The sequence below is a fragment of the Anomalospiza imberbis genome, chromosome 4 (genome assembly GCF_031753505.1).
Source record: "Anomalospiza imberbis isolate Cuckoo-Finch-1a 21T00152 chromosome 4, ASM3175350v1, whole genome shotgun sequence".
Taxonomy (NCBI): domain Eukaryota; kingdom Metazoa; phylum Chordata; class Aves; order Passeriformes; family Viduidae; genus Anomalospiza; species Anomalospiza imberbis.
The window spans coordinates 22,386,437-22,403,369 of NC_089684.1; the positions used below are offsets into that span (position 1 = coordinate 22,386,437).

The 16,933-nt window shown below is 38.6% G+C and overlaps 1 protein-coding gene across 2 annotated transcripts in view; it reads left to right on the forward strand.

The window, feature by feature from the left end:
* The window catches only part of LOC137472417 (sodium/hydrogen exchanger 9B2-like), a 21,940-nt gene extending 5,518 nt beyond the window's left edge, over positions 1-16,422 (forward strand). The window contains exons 2-12 of one of the 2 annotated variants that reach the window (XM_068187487.1): positions 1,528-1,627; positions 2,797-2,977; positions 4,306-4,476; positions 7,076-7,218; positions 8,985-9,112; positions 10,029-10,204; positions 10,726-10,832; positions 11,978-12,127; positions 14,469-14,577; positions 14,736-14,872; positions 15,862-16,422. In XM_068187487.1, the coding sequence (XP_068043588.1) occupies positions 1,528-1,627; positions 2,797-2,977; positions 4,306-4,476; positions 7,076-7,218; positions 8,985-9,112; positions 10,029-10,204; positions 10,726-10,832; positions 11,978-12,127; positions 14,469-14,577; positions 14,736-14,872; positions 15,862-16,101 (1,642 nt within the window). In that variant the 3' untranslated portion in view covers positions 16,102-16,422. Of the gene's footprint in view, positions 1-1,527; positions 1,628-2,793; positions 2,978-4,305; positions 4,477-7,075; positions 7,219-8,984; positions 9,113-10,028; positions 10,205-10,725; positions 10,833-11,977; positions 12,128-14,468; positions 14,578-14,735; positions 14,873-15,861 lie in introns of both variants that reach the window. The other variant, XM_068187486.1, reaches the window with a different exon arrangement.
* Positions 16,423-16,933: the final 511 nt, after the last annotated feature.

Here is a 16,933-nt window from a genome sequence, read left to right on the forward strand (position 1 = left end):
TTGCTTGCACACAAACCAAGTGCAAAATTAAGTACATAAATCCACCCTGGGAAAGTGGTCAGTGAAGGGAAGGAGGGAGGCACTGGTAGGTTGCTGATACTTTCTGTTCCAGTTTAAAAAAAAAAAAAAAAAAAAAAGTATTACAGATGTCATTTAAAAAACCCTAAAATCACAACTATTTGGTTCTGCAAGTACTAATTAAAAATACAGAAAAGTGCTGAAAATTGAGTAAATAAACACGTTAAATAGGAAAGGGGAAAATGGCAAAACTATTAACTTAAAACACACTGAACATGTTTGCCTATAGCTCTATAATCTTCTGTGCCTTGGTTGTGCCTCAGGCCAGTTTCATATCAGAACAGCTCAAACAGAACTTCGTAGGTAATAGAATGGCTTTTGTCTTTATGGTATCAGCCCTTCCCAAATATCAAATATTTCATTTTAAACTCAAGGCTTGATAATTGTGAAAATCAGCTCTGACTTACTTCCAGCCATCTAGCAAGGAAGGAATTTCTTGGCTTAGAAGTTCTGGCTTAACTTCACTGGTGTTTTATATGGCCAGAGCAGTGTAAAAGACTTGAAAGAAATTTAGCTGATGGAGAATATATGCCAACCTTTACTGTAAGAGGGAACACCACCAAGCTTTGTCTCCAGATATATGCCGCCCCCCCCTTGATGGCTCACACTTGTGAAACTACAGTAAATATGCGCACCAAAAGATAGCTGACATAAAACAGTACACTGCCATGTCTCTTGTTAGAATCTATGGGACAGGTAGCGGACCAGTTAGAGCTGAGCAAATACAATGATAACTATCCACAAATTACTTGGATCTTACATCCCAGTCTGAGAAGTACATCCATGGGATATAATCAGTAAAAAAAGAGCCATGTTTAATCAGGCTGCAAGCTGTGAAAAGTCCTGATCATTACTCAAGCAAGCATTTTCACGTTTTTAGAGACTCAGTCAATGCGTTTGTAACTAGTCGCATCTAATAGAAACACGTTGTTAAAATTGCTCTGAAAATCAACCTGGATCAGTCAGGCTTAAGTTAGCGGGAAAGTGTCCCCTCCTGAAGTTTTAGAAACTATAGTTGTTTGAACTTCATTAAATGGTCACTTGCACTAACATGTACACAGGAGCTGTGACACTTTCAGAACTTATGGTCCTGCTGAGTGGTCCTGACAGCAAATAATCTTTATTATGTACTGAAAGGAGGCATAAATAAAAATTACAGCCATAGTTTTAAGAAGGAATGAAGAGGTTAGCACAGATAATTGTGATTCTAAAACTCAGATTTATTTTTTTTTTGGTGCTTGAATTTCTAAGCTTAATACTGTTCTTCGGCTAGTTTCTGTCTCTTATTCTTAGGTACGGAGGGACACAAAAACCATTAAACCTGAAATTGGGCTGAGAGGATTTTTCCACAAGGTCTGTGGGGAAAAGACATCATTGAGAAGTCAACCATTTGGAAAACAATGTTTATTTGCTTCTCCTTAACTTTTCCACCTTTATTTCTTTCTTTAGGCTTGCAGTGATGGTAAGGGAAGATGTAAATGAGCGTGAAGATTCTGAACCATCGGTATGTGAGAGAAATGGCATGATTCCCATGCATGAGCAAAGTGAGGTAATTAACTAGGATCCCAAAGCATCATTCTAGTAAGACAGAACCCTCCTTTTCCTTTTTTCCTTTTTAAGAATAAAATTCTTAATGTAAAAGGCACTTAAAAGTAAGCATATAATATTGAGTGTATCTCATATAGATGTTTATATGGCGCATCCTTACGCACATGGTGATCACAGAATCATGGGGTAAACAAGTAACTCAGTGCTGAAAGCTCATGAGATTTGTGTTCCGTTTATGACTCTGAGTAAGGAATATATATATTTAGAGAGAGAGAGAGAGGGAAGAGACAGAAAAATAACCAGAAATGTGGAACTATTACTGGAGAAGGGCCAAACCACATTATGAGCAGAATTCCATGTCTATAGTATGACAATATGCTGACATGAATAATCATACAGGCAGGCAGATGATTAACTTGTCAAAAATAATGCTAAAATTAAGTGAGACATATCCAAAAATGGTCAAAAAATGCTTTGGTTATGAATATGGATAAGTAGATGTACCAGTATAAGAGAACAGCTTCAAGGGAATGACTCCTGGTTACAGTATTTCTCCATCTCTGCTTTGACTTACCAGCTTGAGCCTTCCAGCAATGGATCATGTGAGTAAAGCTTGTGCTGGCCAGCTGTGCTGTATCTTTCATCTTTGTTTTGTTATTTTGGTTCAAGGCTTTGCAACGGTAGTTATTTAGGAGTTATATTAAAAGTACCATCTCACTGGAATGATGCTAATTATTAATTCTATTGTGAAATCCAGTCTGGAAGCAGAACCTTATCAAATTGTAGAAAATATTAATAAATGTTTAGTTATGTACATAAGACAAGCTGAGCCTGGCCTGCTATTACTGTTTCTTCATCAAATATGCAAATATTGTTACTGCACAGGTGCTGTATCTATTGGGACAGGAGCCCTGTCAAGTGCAGATAAAAAGGCAAATGTCCTGCAATTTCTCACATGCAGTTCTTGGTACCACGCAAAAAAACAAACACAGGGCCAAAAGTGCCAAAAATTACATCAAAGCTGGACATTCTTATAGTGGTTGTTCAGTTAATGTGGTCACCTATAGCCAGTGGAGATCCAGTGCATCTCAGCTGACTTCAGGTGTTGCACACTACTTCAAATACATACACTGCCACTTCTGAGGGATTCTCCTTGTTTGCCTTCAGCAGGGACCAACAGCAGGTGCCAAAGGTACTGATGGGAATGCACAAACAGAAGAAACTGCTCTCTTGAACCACTGCACTCAGCAACCTCCAGAACTAACAGCAGGGTCTTCAATTCCTGCAAGGACATGGAGGCAAATATTTGCTTGTCCTCCTCAGGGTTTACTGGCCCAAACAGTGACAAATGGTAGGTAAGAGAGACAGAGTGTAATTAAAATGAGAAGTACTTGTTTCTCTGAATGGGATGATATCTGTCCACTGTCCTTGAAAATAATGAATGGAAATAGCTGTGTTTTACTTATCACACCATTGTTTGAATGTTTTAGCCAGAGGAGAAAAGGAAAAAAAGAAACAAAGGTTTGAATGTACAGTTTTGTTTCTCCAGTCTCATATGTTTACTATGGTAGGTATGTTTTTGCACCGCAAACTGTTTTTATCAGAAGAAAGACCTCCTAATTTTTGTCTTGATAGTTTGTCCTTAATACCACAGGCTTGCAAAGCCAAGAGTCCTCCCTACAAAGCAAACTGATCTGTTTTGTTCAGAATATGTCCTAAACTGAAAGCTCCCAAAAGAAATGCCTGACTAGCCAATTTATTAAATAATTTTCCTAACAAAAGACATTTCATGTGTCTTTGCTTCCACAGCTACTTGGAATTCTTGGGCTTTTATGTTTGGAAATCTAATGGTCGTCTTTTGCTACCTGTCACCCTCAAGTAAGATTAAGAAAACTCCAATTCGAAAATGCAGGACATTTAACACATTTTTTTCTTCTCCTTCAGTCTTCTGTTTTATATGTATGCATGCCTGTTCTCATTGGGCAACTGTTGGAACAGATTTGTGAACCTTGAAAGAGCATAATGTTTTCACATATTTCATAAAATTTTCACACACTGTCCTCAAAATATTTTTCAGGATTTTTTTCCCCTCTGTATTATCCTGCTTTGATGGCTGTATCAAGGGAAGTATTTGTACTCCAGATGTCCAGAGACATGACACTATTCACAACTTTTTACCCAGGGATAACAATGTGCTGCACAAACACATTTAGCCAAAAAATTATGCTTCAATTCTTTTAAAAATTAGACTGGAGCTGCATTCATCAGTTCGAAGATATGCCAGGCTGTTCAACAGTAGGTTTTACTGTGGTTCTGAAGCAGCTGAAGATAAAATATAAGGAATACAAGATAAATTAGTGAAATACAAGATAAAGCAAAGACTTTCACTAATTTAAGTTTGGAACCTATGAAGTGCTTTTCACAGCAGACCAAGGGCTCACTAAATTTATTTTGATATTTAATGATGTTCGTGTTACCAATTTTAAAATATTTTAGCATCTATAAAATAAGAACATTAGTTTAGGGACCATCAAAGATTAACGGATTAATTTTCAAGGTAAGCAATTCCATTTCTAAAAGTCATAGCTAACTTTTTTCTTCAATAGCAAAACAAATGTGATCCAACAGCAAAGTTGTTGTTGAGAGATGATTAATTTTTTTTTTTTTGTTTTGTTCCAGTTGCATTTGTGGTCCTGGTTTGGGCTGTGGTTTGGTCCATAACTGGGGCTGAGTGTCTCCCAGGTGGAAATCTCTTTGGAATTCTATTTCTTTATTTCTTTGCTGTCATTGGAGGTAAAATTTTTGGATTCATTAAAATACGAACACTACCCCCTCTCCCTGCTCTTCTGGGTAAGATATCCTTCTTTTCTTCCTGCATATTTTGTGTTGTTTAAGCCATCAGGTAGTATCTGTATGGGTAGATGTGTTTGGATTGGGAACAAATAAACTGTGTCACATTCAAAATCTCTAGCTTTTCCAAATTACTTTTTCTGGTCCTCTCTGAAAAGGTGCAGCCAGACTGGCTCAGGTGAAATTAACTAAGGCTCTCTTCTTAATTCTTTGTGGGTCAGAGAACTGTTTGCCTACAGACTCAAAGTTTATTGTCCTTCTGTCACAGTTACTTAAAATTTGGGTTTGATAATACCAAACAGGAATCTTAATTCAGACATCATCTTACAGTAGAGTAGTAATCTCTTCAAAAAATTACTGCTGAGCTTTTTCCTTAGTACCTCACACAACGAAAATGTTTTCCAAAGAAAACGTTACAGCAATTCCCTACTACTGGTAGTCCAAAGGATTTGTTTCTTCTCCTTCCTGTATCTCAAGATAATTAAAACCTGAGAAAATAAATTCACAACAAGGAATAATTCTTCTGCAGAGAGTTATCTGATTCAACCATGACTTTTTTTTCACATCAGCATTCTATTTTATCTTACACAGAAATGCAAAATAGAAATGGGAGATGAAAATAATGTTAATTCTGACATCTTTAAAATATTTTCCGGTTTCTTTCCTAGAGGAGGTTTTATACTTGCTTAGATGAGTACAATATTTTGAAGTGCTGTGATGTCAGCGAAGCTGGAAATGAAGCTCCAGGTTCTTCTCACCAGCTGTATGCTGCCCCCTTGCTATGTTTAGTGCAGGAATGAGTAAAGCCGCTGACAGACAGTAAAACTCCTTGGCGGGGTGGGCCTGCAGCAGCCAGGTGTGACTGTAGCCTGCACAGCTGGCATTGTGCCTCACACAGGAGCTGCACACATGGCTCTGTCCAGACAGCATGTGTGCGCTCTTGTGCTGCTTAATTTCATCAGAGGAAAAAAATTCAAATGAGAGGGAGGGAGGCTTTGCATATGGCATTCATGCCTGCAGTATGAACATGGAATGTCACACGCAGGGAGTCTGCCCTTTCTAAGTAAACACCCCTCTTAAACAAATAAAAGTATTTCTGACCATTTGGGTTCTGCTTGTTTGTGAGTTTTTAATTACATCTGTATCTAAAAGTTATGAGTTGAACATGAAACTGCTTGTCAGACAGGTAATACTGGACAACTGAAACTTCAGCATGACAGCACATGTCTCTTGAGTTGTTTAGGACAGAGTTCATTGTTCTGATCCCCAGTCTTTGAGAAAAGCTGGAGAAGTCTATGACTCAGAAGACAAGACAGACAATGTCTGTGAATATTCTGTTTTTACATTAAAAATACAGACCTTGTGCTCTTACATACCAATGACCCACTTGGCTAGGTCGGCTGGCTGAGCACTTAAGAACCTTATTAACAACTGCATAATATATTTTAGGTTAGAGAGGTTTCTGCAGCAGGAACCATGGAGCAAATCAGTTAGATATCCTTTGAAGTGGAGTTTTTTTTGTTTTAAGTAAATTCCCAGATCAGGGTAGCTCCAAATGTTGCAAAGAGCATGTGATCACAGTGACAGCCTCATATAATTGTCATGAGTTCCTACAAATTAATTATGACATTGTTTTTCTGAGAGGTGGTGGAAAGGACAATGTCTGAAAGTTCAGAGTGTCCTGTGACAAATCAAGTTCACTGTCAAGGCTCACACTGAGCTGGGACCAACCTGAGCACAGTGATTTGTTTACTTTTTGTCTTTTTTTAGTTTCCTGTTTCTAAACATAACTAATATAAAATTATGCCACAAAAATGTATCTTTGAGTCATCAGGACTCACAATGAATCCTCTGTAGATCCATATTTAAAGTTATCTTTTCCAGTACTTTTCCATATCCTTCAAGAGCTATGACTTCGATAGCTTTGCAGAAAGTCTCTGCTTGGACAGTTTTACTAATATTTGTAAAATGTTGTGTCTTACAAGTAGCTCAAATAGAGGATAAAACAAAGTTTCTGATTTCTCTTCCCTTTTTGTCCCCCCTTTGTATAAGAGTCTCATTGCCAGAGCACTTGAAAATGTTTAAGTTAGTCCATGACGAGCTGGTTTAGATTATATTTGCTAATGATTGCAACATTATGGTTCCTGTGACACCTGCATTTCTTACACCTAAGAGGATTTTTAACAATTCCCAACTTTTAAGATAAATACACAATAGTAGATGTATTTTTGTATTTAAACAAGCTGACAAGAAAACATCTCTAAGAATGCAGAGGTGTCTTTGCTTATGGTAAGTATGACCTGCACCTGGTAAACAAAGCTGAGTTCTTTTGGCTCAGACTAAAGCTGTGTATCAGCATCCTGCTGATTTATTTATTGGTGTCCTGCTGTGTTCTGAGGCCACTTTCACTGCTTTAAATGTGTTTATCTCTTCTCATGCCTCAGTCCCATTGTTAAAACATGGCTAATAATTCGGAATACAAATTGTTTCTTTTTCTCTCATAAAAACATGATATGGTGTCTGTTTTTAAGAGTGCTCTGCAAGCTTTTCTTGTGCAATAAAAATTCATTTGACCGGAGCTTATTTGTTTTGACTTAAGGGATGCTACTTGCTGGTTTCCTAATCAGAAATACCCCGTTCATCAGTGACTTTGTCCAGATAAACCTACGCTGGTCTGCAGCACTGAGGAATATTGCTCTTTCCATTATCTTGACTCGAGCAGGACTCGGCCTGGATCCAAAGGTATGGCACCAGCCATTTGTGTGTGGGTCACTGTATGATAGTAATCCAAAAAAATTGAGTAATTGGTTCCATTAAGAATATTGAACTGCTCAGTCTTGGAGCATCTGCAAATTAGATCATTACAGAAAGCATAATTTCTGTTGTCTAATTATATATATGTTAATATTGGCAGCTGGATTTTTACAGTAGGCAAGCAATCAAAAAAAAAAAAAAACCTGAAAAAAAAGGTTTTATGATTATTTTCATTTCCTGAATTTTGTGAGTGGAACATATTGAGGATATGTGCACTGTCGTGGTCTGTCACGAAGAGTTTACACTCCCTGACAAGCTCCCTATTAGTTTATACTGAAAATTTGAAGCAATGCAAGGGATCCTCAGTTCTTGAAAGAGAATATTTTTGTGTGGCCAGAAATCCAAAAATCCCAACCAATCAAAAAAGTGTAAACCCTGTGTGACTTTTTTAACTTTTTTTTTTTAATCATTGCCATTTTAATGCAAATACGTTAATTGCAAAGATGAATCCTGCTGCACTACTGAAACAATTATTCTCATCACAACGAAGCCTGTAGCATTCCTGTGAATAAAATATAGTCTCTGCCCCCTAAGAAACATTATACTTCATAAACTGATGAAGGCAAGGTTTTGCCTATTCAAAATGAGCTGGCTGAATTAAGCTGTACCATACTGGTTGAAGGAACCACTCAAAATTTATATAAAACTTAGATAAAGTATGGGTAGTTTAGAACATCTAAATTCATTTCTCTTAACCAAGAAAAACTACGGAGTTGCCAATGCTACAGTTATTTAGGAAAATAAGGTTTTGTCAATATTGAAAAATACCTGTTTTCCTATATTACCATCATCTTACTTTCCAAGATGTTGAGGATTGTAGGAGCATGAGAACTGTGTGTTGTTGACACAGCTAGGATGCCCAGTTCTGTGAGATTGCATTTCTTTCTATTCATAACAACTTTTTTTGCTGAGGGAACTTAATTTTTGACTCCTTTTTCTTCCATGTGGTAAGAAAACTGTCACTTGGGCTCTGTGTGTGGTAATGCTTTGATGCTGTTAAAATTGTTCCTCATGTAATTGAAACTCTGAAGACAAAGAAGTCAGTTTCTCTTCTCAGTCCTGATTACGCTAGGATAAACTGGACTGGTAAAAAGTGGAACTCACTGATTTTTTATTTCTTTCTTTTTTTTTTTTTTTTCCCTAATTTCATGTCAAAATTAGGGACCTGTCCTTACAGGCTCCTGTTTGTGACTAAATATTAAAGACAGCTCTTAGAAGCAAATTGCCAATTTATAATTTTTTTTTAAAATGTTGCTGAGCCAAAAGGAGCTTAATCTTTGAATATCAAGTGAGAGACAGGTAAAAGATGGTTGGCTCCTTGTGTCAAGTTGACATAGTTCTGCAACTTTTCATTATTTGTTCATAGATTTTGGGGCAATTTTTGGAGGTGCTCATGCAACTTCTGGGATTACAGTAAAATCTTTTGTGGATGGAGCAAATGACAAGAAGCCAAACAGAATTTTCTGTTACTCCTTCCCATGACATTCAGGAACCTTATCAAACCTAGATTCACTGCCACACTTGAAATTTTATATCCAAATCCGGCTGGGCTTGGGCTTATCTCTAGTTTAGGCCCTGTCATGTCCTAAAGTACAGCTCAGACAGGATTCTTTAACAAGCCATATCAGATTGTAAATGTTTTTCCTCTCTGTGAAGCCAAGGGTACTGACACTATTGTGCCTGTATGATTGCAGGCTCTTAAGAAGCTCAAAGCTGTCTGTTTACGGCTTGCTTTCGGACCATGCCTCTCAGAAACAGGCACAGCTGCTGTCCTTGCCTACTTGTTCCTGCATTTGCCATGGCAATGGGGATTTATATTAGGGTAATGTACTGCCTTTTCTCCTGTAAGACAGAAGTGCTGGTTTCCAGGCTGCAGCTCAATGATCCAGCTGTGGTTGGTTCTCTGTGCCAAGGAGAGACCTCAGTTCAGTGCCATTTGGGAAGCTGTGCTCAGCCCCTCTGCTGTTCTGCCTACCTTTTATGTCTGGCTCTGTGGCCTACATAAAGGTCACCTACGTAAAGGTCATATTTTCAGGCTGTGGAGGGGTACTTGCATCATTACTCTTCTGTGTTTGTGACCTGAGCACTTGAAGAAAGAAGGATGGTGCAATCCTTTTGAGTCTTGAACCACAACAAAGGAGGCTTTTAGGGACAGAAAATTATACCACAGTTTGGAGAATCTTCATTCTGGAATTCAGAACTTCCACACAGAGAGATGTACATAGGACCGCCTTCCTGTCACAAGTCAAGGATATGGTATAGTACATTCTAGAGTAACATCCTTGAAGAGAAGACCTTTTCCATCTAGTCCTGTTATCTAAATAGGTGGACTCTGGCCAGACCCATACACTAGAACAAGATGGGTGAACTCCTTCTCTGACACACACTGAATTTTATGAGAAGGAACTGGGCTACTGCGTCATAAGCATGTCTAGTCCAGGTTTCCAGATGGGACAATCAAGGCATCTATCAGGGAGCATAACTGACCTGCAGTGTAGACTCCAGATTTAGTCTGTAGAGCCCTTTACTTTCAATGTTGCTATGTTGGGCAGAAAGTAAGAGCTGAGTGCAGATGTGCATAGAAATATCCCTGCTTGTAATTAGAGGGGAAAGGTCAGGAAAATGCTTTACATAAAGGTATGCTTATTTATACTTCAAAAAAATTAAGGTCAGAACATTTTGAAATTTTTTTTAGTTCAGTGCTTTCTTTTTGAGATGCTGAACCTGTGTGTTTTCAGTTTTGTTCTAGGTGCAGTCTCCCCTGCTGTGGTGGTTCCCTCCATGCTGATTTTACAGGCTGGGGGATATGGGGTGGAGAAAGGTGTCCCAACTTTGCTAATGGCAGCTGGCAGCATCGATGACATTCTGGCTATCACAGGCTTCAACACTTGCCTTGGGATGGCTTTCTCTTCTGGTATGCTGGTTAATCTGTACATGATGAAATGCAGAACAATGATATTTTGGAGAATGTGTGGTCTGTTATGACTGACTGGTTTGTAACTTAATGGCATCTTGTTATAAAATTCATGTATAGCCTTAAATACTGAGATGGAAATTACCCGTGTTCAAAAGTTAGTGTAACATTGTCAGCTCTGAGTTGTGGGTCACAATAACTTTCAGAGAACATTTTTCCCTGACTGCTCCCTTAGCTACCAAGTCTGGGCCCTGTGTGGCCAACATAATGCTTGGAAATTTCACTGGGTTTAGCAATGTTCTTACAGTGGCTCTTTCTCTGACTTCTCTTGCACCCTTTCTTGGCATGAGCTTTCAGAGAAAGGAAGTTGCACCATCCAGTTCCTTCAGGCCCATAGGTTCCCTCCTGAACTCCTTTGCCCCAAGTAATTTAAGGCAGACACTGTCCTGGAATCACCCTCATAGTTCTAGAGCATGGTTTGAATGAAGGCTTACTGAACGTGTTTTCCTTTTGTGAAATAGGTTCTACTCTCTACAATGTGCTCCGTGGAGTGCTGGAGGTCACTGTTGGCATAGCAGCTGGGGGAGTTCTGGGAATGTTTATTCGGTATTTCCCAAGCCATGATCAGGTAAAAACCTAGTTAAAAAAAAATTACAATCAAGTGATTCTTTGCTAAGGGATTATTTTCTTTAGTTATTAATTTCCAAGCTCCCTGTGAAGCTGGTTTTGGGGAAAGCTTTCTACAGTGCTAACAGCTTCCAGATTGCTAACCTATCAAGTGAGGATGTGTTTTAAAGGTGATTACTTATTTACTGCACCAATAATAATGTGTGATCTCATAGTCCTTCCTGATGGAAGTTTGGAATCCAGCTCACCATCCTGCTCTCTTTGAAGGTAGTAGAAATGGAGGAAATGTCTGATATCCATTTCAGACAGTAAAATAATAATTTATTAGATTGATGCAGGGCACATTTACTTCTTTAAGATGTAGCCAGTAGGCTAAGATTAAAAATAAATAAAGCATATGTATTAGAGGTTTTAAGTGATTGATCATAACATTAGTATTAATTATAAGGTGTTACTTTCCATAAAAATTACATTTATAGAAAGTGGTAGATGAATTTTCTATCAAGGGGTAATTAAATGAACAGAAAATTGTGAAAGAATGTAAATACACTCTGGACAACCAAAGTCAGTATTCAGAGCATCTATTGCCCTCAGTGGCATCAAATTTTCTTAATAAATAATGCAAGAAGTGTGATACAAGAACTAAACAGTTAGATAGAAATGAGGAACAATGGTAGATAACTGTCTGCTGGGAGACTGAATGAAATAAAACTAGATTATTCCTGGCAAATGTTTGACTTGTCATTAAAGACATCTGGTAGCAAAGATTTCACCTTTCTTTTGATAAACTGTTGTAATACTTGACTACACAGGTAGAACATTGTCCTACCGCAGAGTTGAGGCAGAGCTGCTAGAACAGAGCATCATGCTCCTTGTGATAAAAATAGCCTACTGGCAATAAGAATTTGGATGGGTAGAGGAAAAAAACCATACGTTTTTAAAATTTGTATTCTTAGGAATTAATGTCTGAAAAAAATCCTCAATCCAGCTGAGCAGTTCAAGTCTCAATTGGAAGCTTTGATTCCTTCAAAAATATTCATTTTTAATTTTCAAGTTCTTGTTTTCAAAGTTAACAAGAGTGTAACTTTTTTCCCCCCATTTCTGAAAGAAATTCACTTTTTTGTTTGTCTGTTTCCTTCCCTGCAGGCATCTTTGGCATGGAAGAGATCATATTTTGTACTTGGACTGTCCATATTTGCTGTTTTTGGCAGTATCTACTTTGGCTTCCCTGGATCAGGAGGGCTTTGCACATTAGTCTTAGCTTTTGTTGCAGGTGTGGGATGGTCTGATGGAAAGGTGAATGTTTACATAAGAAGCATATCTTATCCAGAGTCTGGTGAATGTACAGCCTGACAGGAGCTCGAATTTCTGTCGGAAGTGGTATTGGTATAGTTGTGAAGCGTTAGAGGGTGTACAGATTTAAAACAAACAAGCAAAATAAAACCCCACCAAACCAAGCAGCACGTTCCAAATTTGTTTTGGAAGTCTTTAGTTTTTCCCAGGCCAGAAAGTATGTATGTCAGTAGAGCAATATGTAGAGCAGTACAGATTGAGAATTGAGAAATGCTCAGCTTTTCTTAGACATCTTAAAGCATATGAAGGAGACTTAGCTGTGAAGGCATTTGACACTAGCAATCCAAAGCTTCAATTCCCAGCTCTGAGAGTCTCTGTACACGGTCACTTTATGGTGAAGTTTACAAATGGGTGTCCAAGATGCAGTTGTGGACATGGCCTGAATACCCTGAGGGTTTGTTCCTGTGGTTTGGAGGGGGTGAAATGAAAAGCAGTGATTAACTATCCTCTCTCATCTTTCCCAAATCCTAGCCAGTGTAATTAGGATAACTTAGAGAGCGGGGTGCACACAATAAATGATGATGTAATGCCATACAAAAACTGTACAAAAGACTGTTTTTTAGTCACTTTCTCCTAGGTACTAGCCTACTTCATCTTATTGCTGCTGCCCCACTGCCTTTCTGTACCTTGCTATGTCTGACTGCCTCTTTTGCTTGATACCATCTACATTTAATGTTTTGAGGGCATCTTTCTCTCCACAGCTGGAGCTTTGTGACATTCCGTAGAAGAAGGGGAAGAAAAAGGAAAGGGGTTTAGATATATTATAGTTCATGTTATCCCCATCTTGACCCTGACTTGTCAAAGATACCAATGTTTGTTATAACAATGAAAAGAAATTAAGATTGTCCAATTTTAAAGGATGAAAAACTCTTCTTGGGACTTAACTAGTTAAGGACATTACAACTGATAAAGCTCTCTACTGAAAAGCTTTTAAACCATTTCAGGAGGAAGGACCTTAAAAGAGAATATGCAGTCTACAAAGGCTTGGTTTAAATTCTTTTGATCTGTGAATGAAGCTTCTTGGCTTTAAGTATATTGATGTCAAATGCCTTTGCTCTTTTTTTTTCTCAGATAGAGGTAGAAGTGTCTGTGTACTCAGTATGTTACCAAGGTTTTTCTGCTGAGCTTCTCAAAGTCCACTGCCTCCCACTGTGCCGTCCATGGTGGAAGGCACTTGACAAACACTGTCTGCAGAGAACAGTGAACATGGAACCTCTTTGCAGAACAGTCAGATGAGCAGTAAATAGGCTGAAAGCCATAAAGAAGGGATTTGGGGGGGCTTATTTTTTTTTAATTTTATTTTATTTTGCCAGAACTGAAAAGGGTGAAATAACAAGGAGAAATGAGGCAAAAAATGTTTATATATATATATGTATTTCCACCTCATTTTCTTCAAGGTTACAGAAGTTTTTGTGTTACTGTAGCCTACCATTCCTTGACAGAAGAGCAAGACATGTTGCAGGATCAGTCCCAAAGAGAATACCAAGGATGGGACATGTCTAGGCCCTAGATTGATTATTAAGAGACAGCACTGCACTTACATTTTCCACATACTCCTGCCTGAAGGTTCATTTGCTATTGTAGAACCCACTTAATTAGAAGATAAGTGCTATTTGATATGCTGTGTGTACCTTGTCATGTAAGTGGAAGATTCCTGTTTACCCTGGCAGCAGTTGTTTTAGGAAAATTGTATAAAGCTCAAATATGAGGAGAAAAGATGGTTTTGTCTTTATACACTATATTGCAGTTGAAAGTTCAGCACTTGTTCCTGCTATGTGATTTCAGACTTGCTCAGTCTGACTTTGCTTCTGCTGACACGGAGAGACGCCTCTGAGTGAGTGCAGCACAGAGTTAGGTCATGACTGAAACTTGGGAGAGTCTGACTCTGCTCAGCTACAAATGGAAGAACATGTTTAGGCATGCAGTTCCCAAAGGCTCAGAAACTTCATGGCAAAGCTGTTGAAATGACGTCTTTTTAAATACTGAGAATCAACAATGCTTTATTTTCCTTCTCTTGTCTGCAAGCTGCTCTGTTACTGTTCAAACACCAGTGCTTTTTATTTCTTCTCTCAAGACATCAAGCATGTATTTATTAGGACAGCTAGACTCAGTCTGACCTTCAAAAGGTGTGCAACTGATTTTAAATGTTTTAGTATTTGGTCAAAGAGGAGCATTCTGGACAATCTTCATGAAACATTTTCACTTTGTCCTATGATTATTGAACTGTTGTGTCTGCTTGGCCATCTTTTTGTGAATTCACAGATTAGTTTTGCTTTTATTACAGAGGGAAATTGAGAAAATTGTGGCAGTTGCATGGAATATCTTTCAACCTTTTCTTTTTGGTTTAATTGGAGCAGAAGTATCCATTACATCTCTTAGGCCTGAAACTGTTGGTAAGATCATTGACAGATTTTCCAGCTTTCATTACTGGCTTTGAAAGAATCTCTATAAAGAAGTCTAAAACAAAGCAGACTATGGCTGACCCCAAAAAAAATTAAAAAACCAGAAGCACCTATGTACAAAAGTACTGAGAAGTGTTTGTCTCTTGCAGGGCTCTGTGTTGCTATATTAGGTATTGCCCTAGTTGTGCGAATCATAGCAACGTTCCTGATGGTGTCTTTTGCTGGGTTTAATTTCAAGGAGAAGATATTTGTCTCACTGGCATGGATTCCCAAAGCCACTGTCCAGGTAAACAATCCAACACCACTTTCATTCCAGGTTAAATCTATTTTCTTTAGCAAAGCTCCCTGTAACTAGCATAGCAGTAAGCAGGGAAAGGTTCAGGCTCAATGACAGCTGAATGTAGAATATTGACTGTTCATACTCTAAAACACTCTAATTGCCTGAGAAGTGTCTGGAGAACTTTGTATGTGCAGGTGTTTTGCTTGCATCCTAGGTTTACTCTTTATAATGACACTGAATTGTACATATACCACAGGAAATTTAACTATTTCTCAGCCATTGCTGATTATTGTGCCTTCACATACAGATTCTGAGACCTCTCAGAGGTAAAAGCATTTCCCTCTTACACATGAAGTGTCTGCAAGGACAGTCACATCAGAACTCAGAATGGGTTTCAGTTTGTGATTCTTTTGGTAAGGAGTAGTCTGAGAGCCATATTAATAGTGATGGCTCATAATAATATATTGGCTACATTCGGCCTGTGCCTTTATTTCAGTGATTGTCAAGTCATTTAGACTTTGCTTCAATAGCATGATTACTTGCAAACAAAAGTTAATAATCAAAACAGGCAAGGTTTATTACATGATCAGTGAATTAAATTTTCAAAAGCTGCCACTAGTTGACTGTTGTCAGGATACATTCTCCAAGTGAGGCATTTTCATAACTGCAATACACAATACACTGGCCAGTTTCATTAATCACACGTTCTCCAGAAATGTGGATAAAATGGCAGCTAAGCAATGTTCTTCACAGGAGGACACCACACAGATAAACTCATTAGGTAAGGAAATTCCAAGCATAGTCAAGTGAAAATTGTTCTCATAGGTGTAATACAATGTTTACTTTGCTATGTAGAGCCTAGAAACAAACGAGTTGAATGTACTAATAATGTCAAATTTATGTGAAATGTTGACTAATGATAGGTTCCCTTTTTTCCTCATTCAGTGTTAAAGATTACTTCTTGCTCCATCTCAGCAATGTTTTCTTCCCTGCAGGCTGCAATAGGTTCTCTTGCCCTGGATACAGCAAGACAACATCAAGATGAACAACTGGAAAAGTACGGAATGGATGTACTGACAGTAGCTTTCTTGGCTATCTTGATCACTGCTCCAGTTGGAGCCCTGGTTATCGGCTTGGCAGGACCCAGACTTCTGCAAAAGGCTCAGACAAATAGCAAGGAGGATGAGGAAGGTGCAGAGGTTGGAGAAGAGGCAGAGGCCAGTGAACCTTCGTAAGACAGACCACTACAGCAGTCTGGTCCTTCAACTGTGACACTTCTCTTGAGTAAAGACAGCATGTCTAATCTTGCTGGAGGAACCTAAAACTATCAGTCACCCGTGCCATTTTTAAAGTAGCCATGGTGGAGTTCTATAAAATATTTTTATGTGAAGCTGGTGCCTTGAGATGAAATAGCTGAACATACAGTGAATAAGATGACCTGACAGTGAGTCACTGAGAAGTTAGCAGTCAAGAGTTACTTGAAATGTGTGGGTGGTGAGGCCAGGGAGAGGGTCAGAATTGTTGAGGCATGGAGTCGAGTCATGAGGTAGAATATATAAGCAAAAAAAATGGAGACTAATGTGAATAACTTCTTGATGGTTGAAGCTGGGCTGTGAGATGACACAGTTCTACAACTCAAAGAAAGCAACTTCCAAGTAAGAGATTGTTGACACATAGTGAACAAGTCCTGCCATCAATTGCTTGATGATTGGTTGGTGATTCCCTCGCCTTCCTCATTTTGTTCCTAAACTTGCCTTTCCCTATTGCGGTTCTTCCTCACAGCTGAGCCCTCCTTTGTTCTTTCAAAGACTTTCAGCTCTGGTTGTAAAGCAAGTGGTACTTACATGCTCAGAGAGACAGTTGGGGCCATCATAGACTGGTAATAAAGATGTTGGTGCCAGCAGAAAAAAGGATGGAGACTGAAAATTAGATGAGGCTTGTGGGATGGCTGTAAGGACTGGGGGAGGGTTGTATGGGATTGGGATGGCTGCTTCTTCGCCTGTGTACCTCAGCCTTCACACAACATGATGTCAAGGGAGAGATGCTGTCCTACAGCCAAGAGTAACC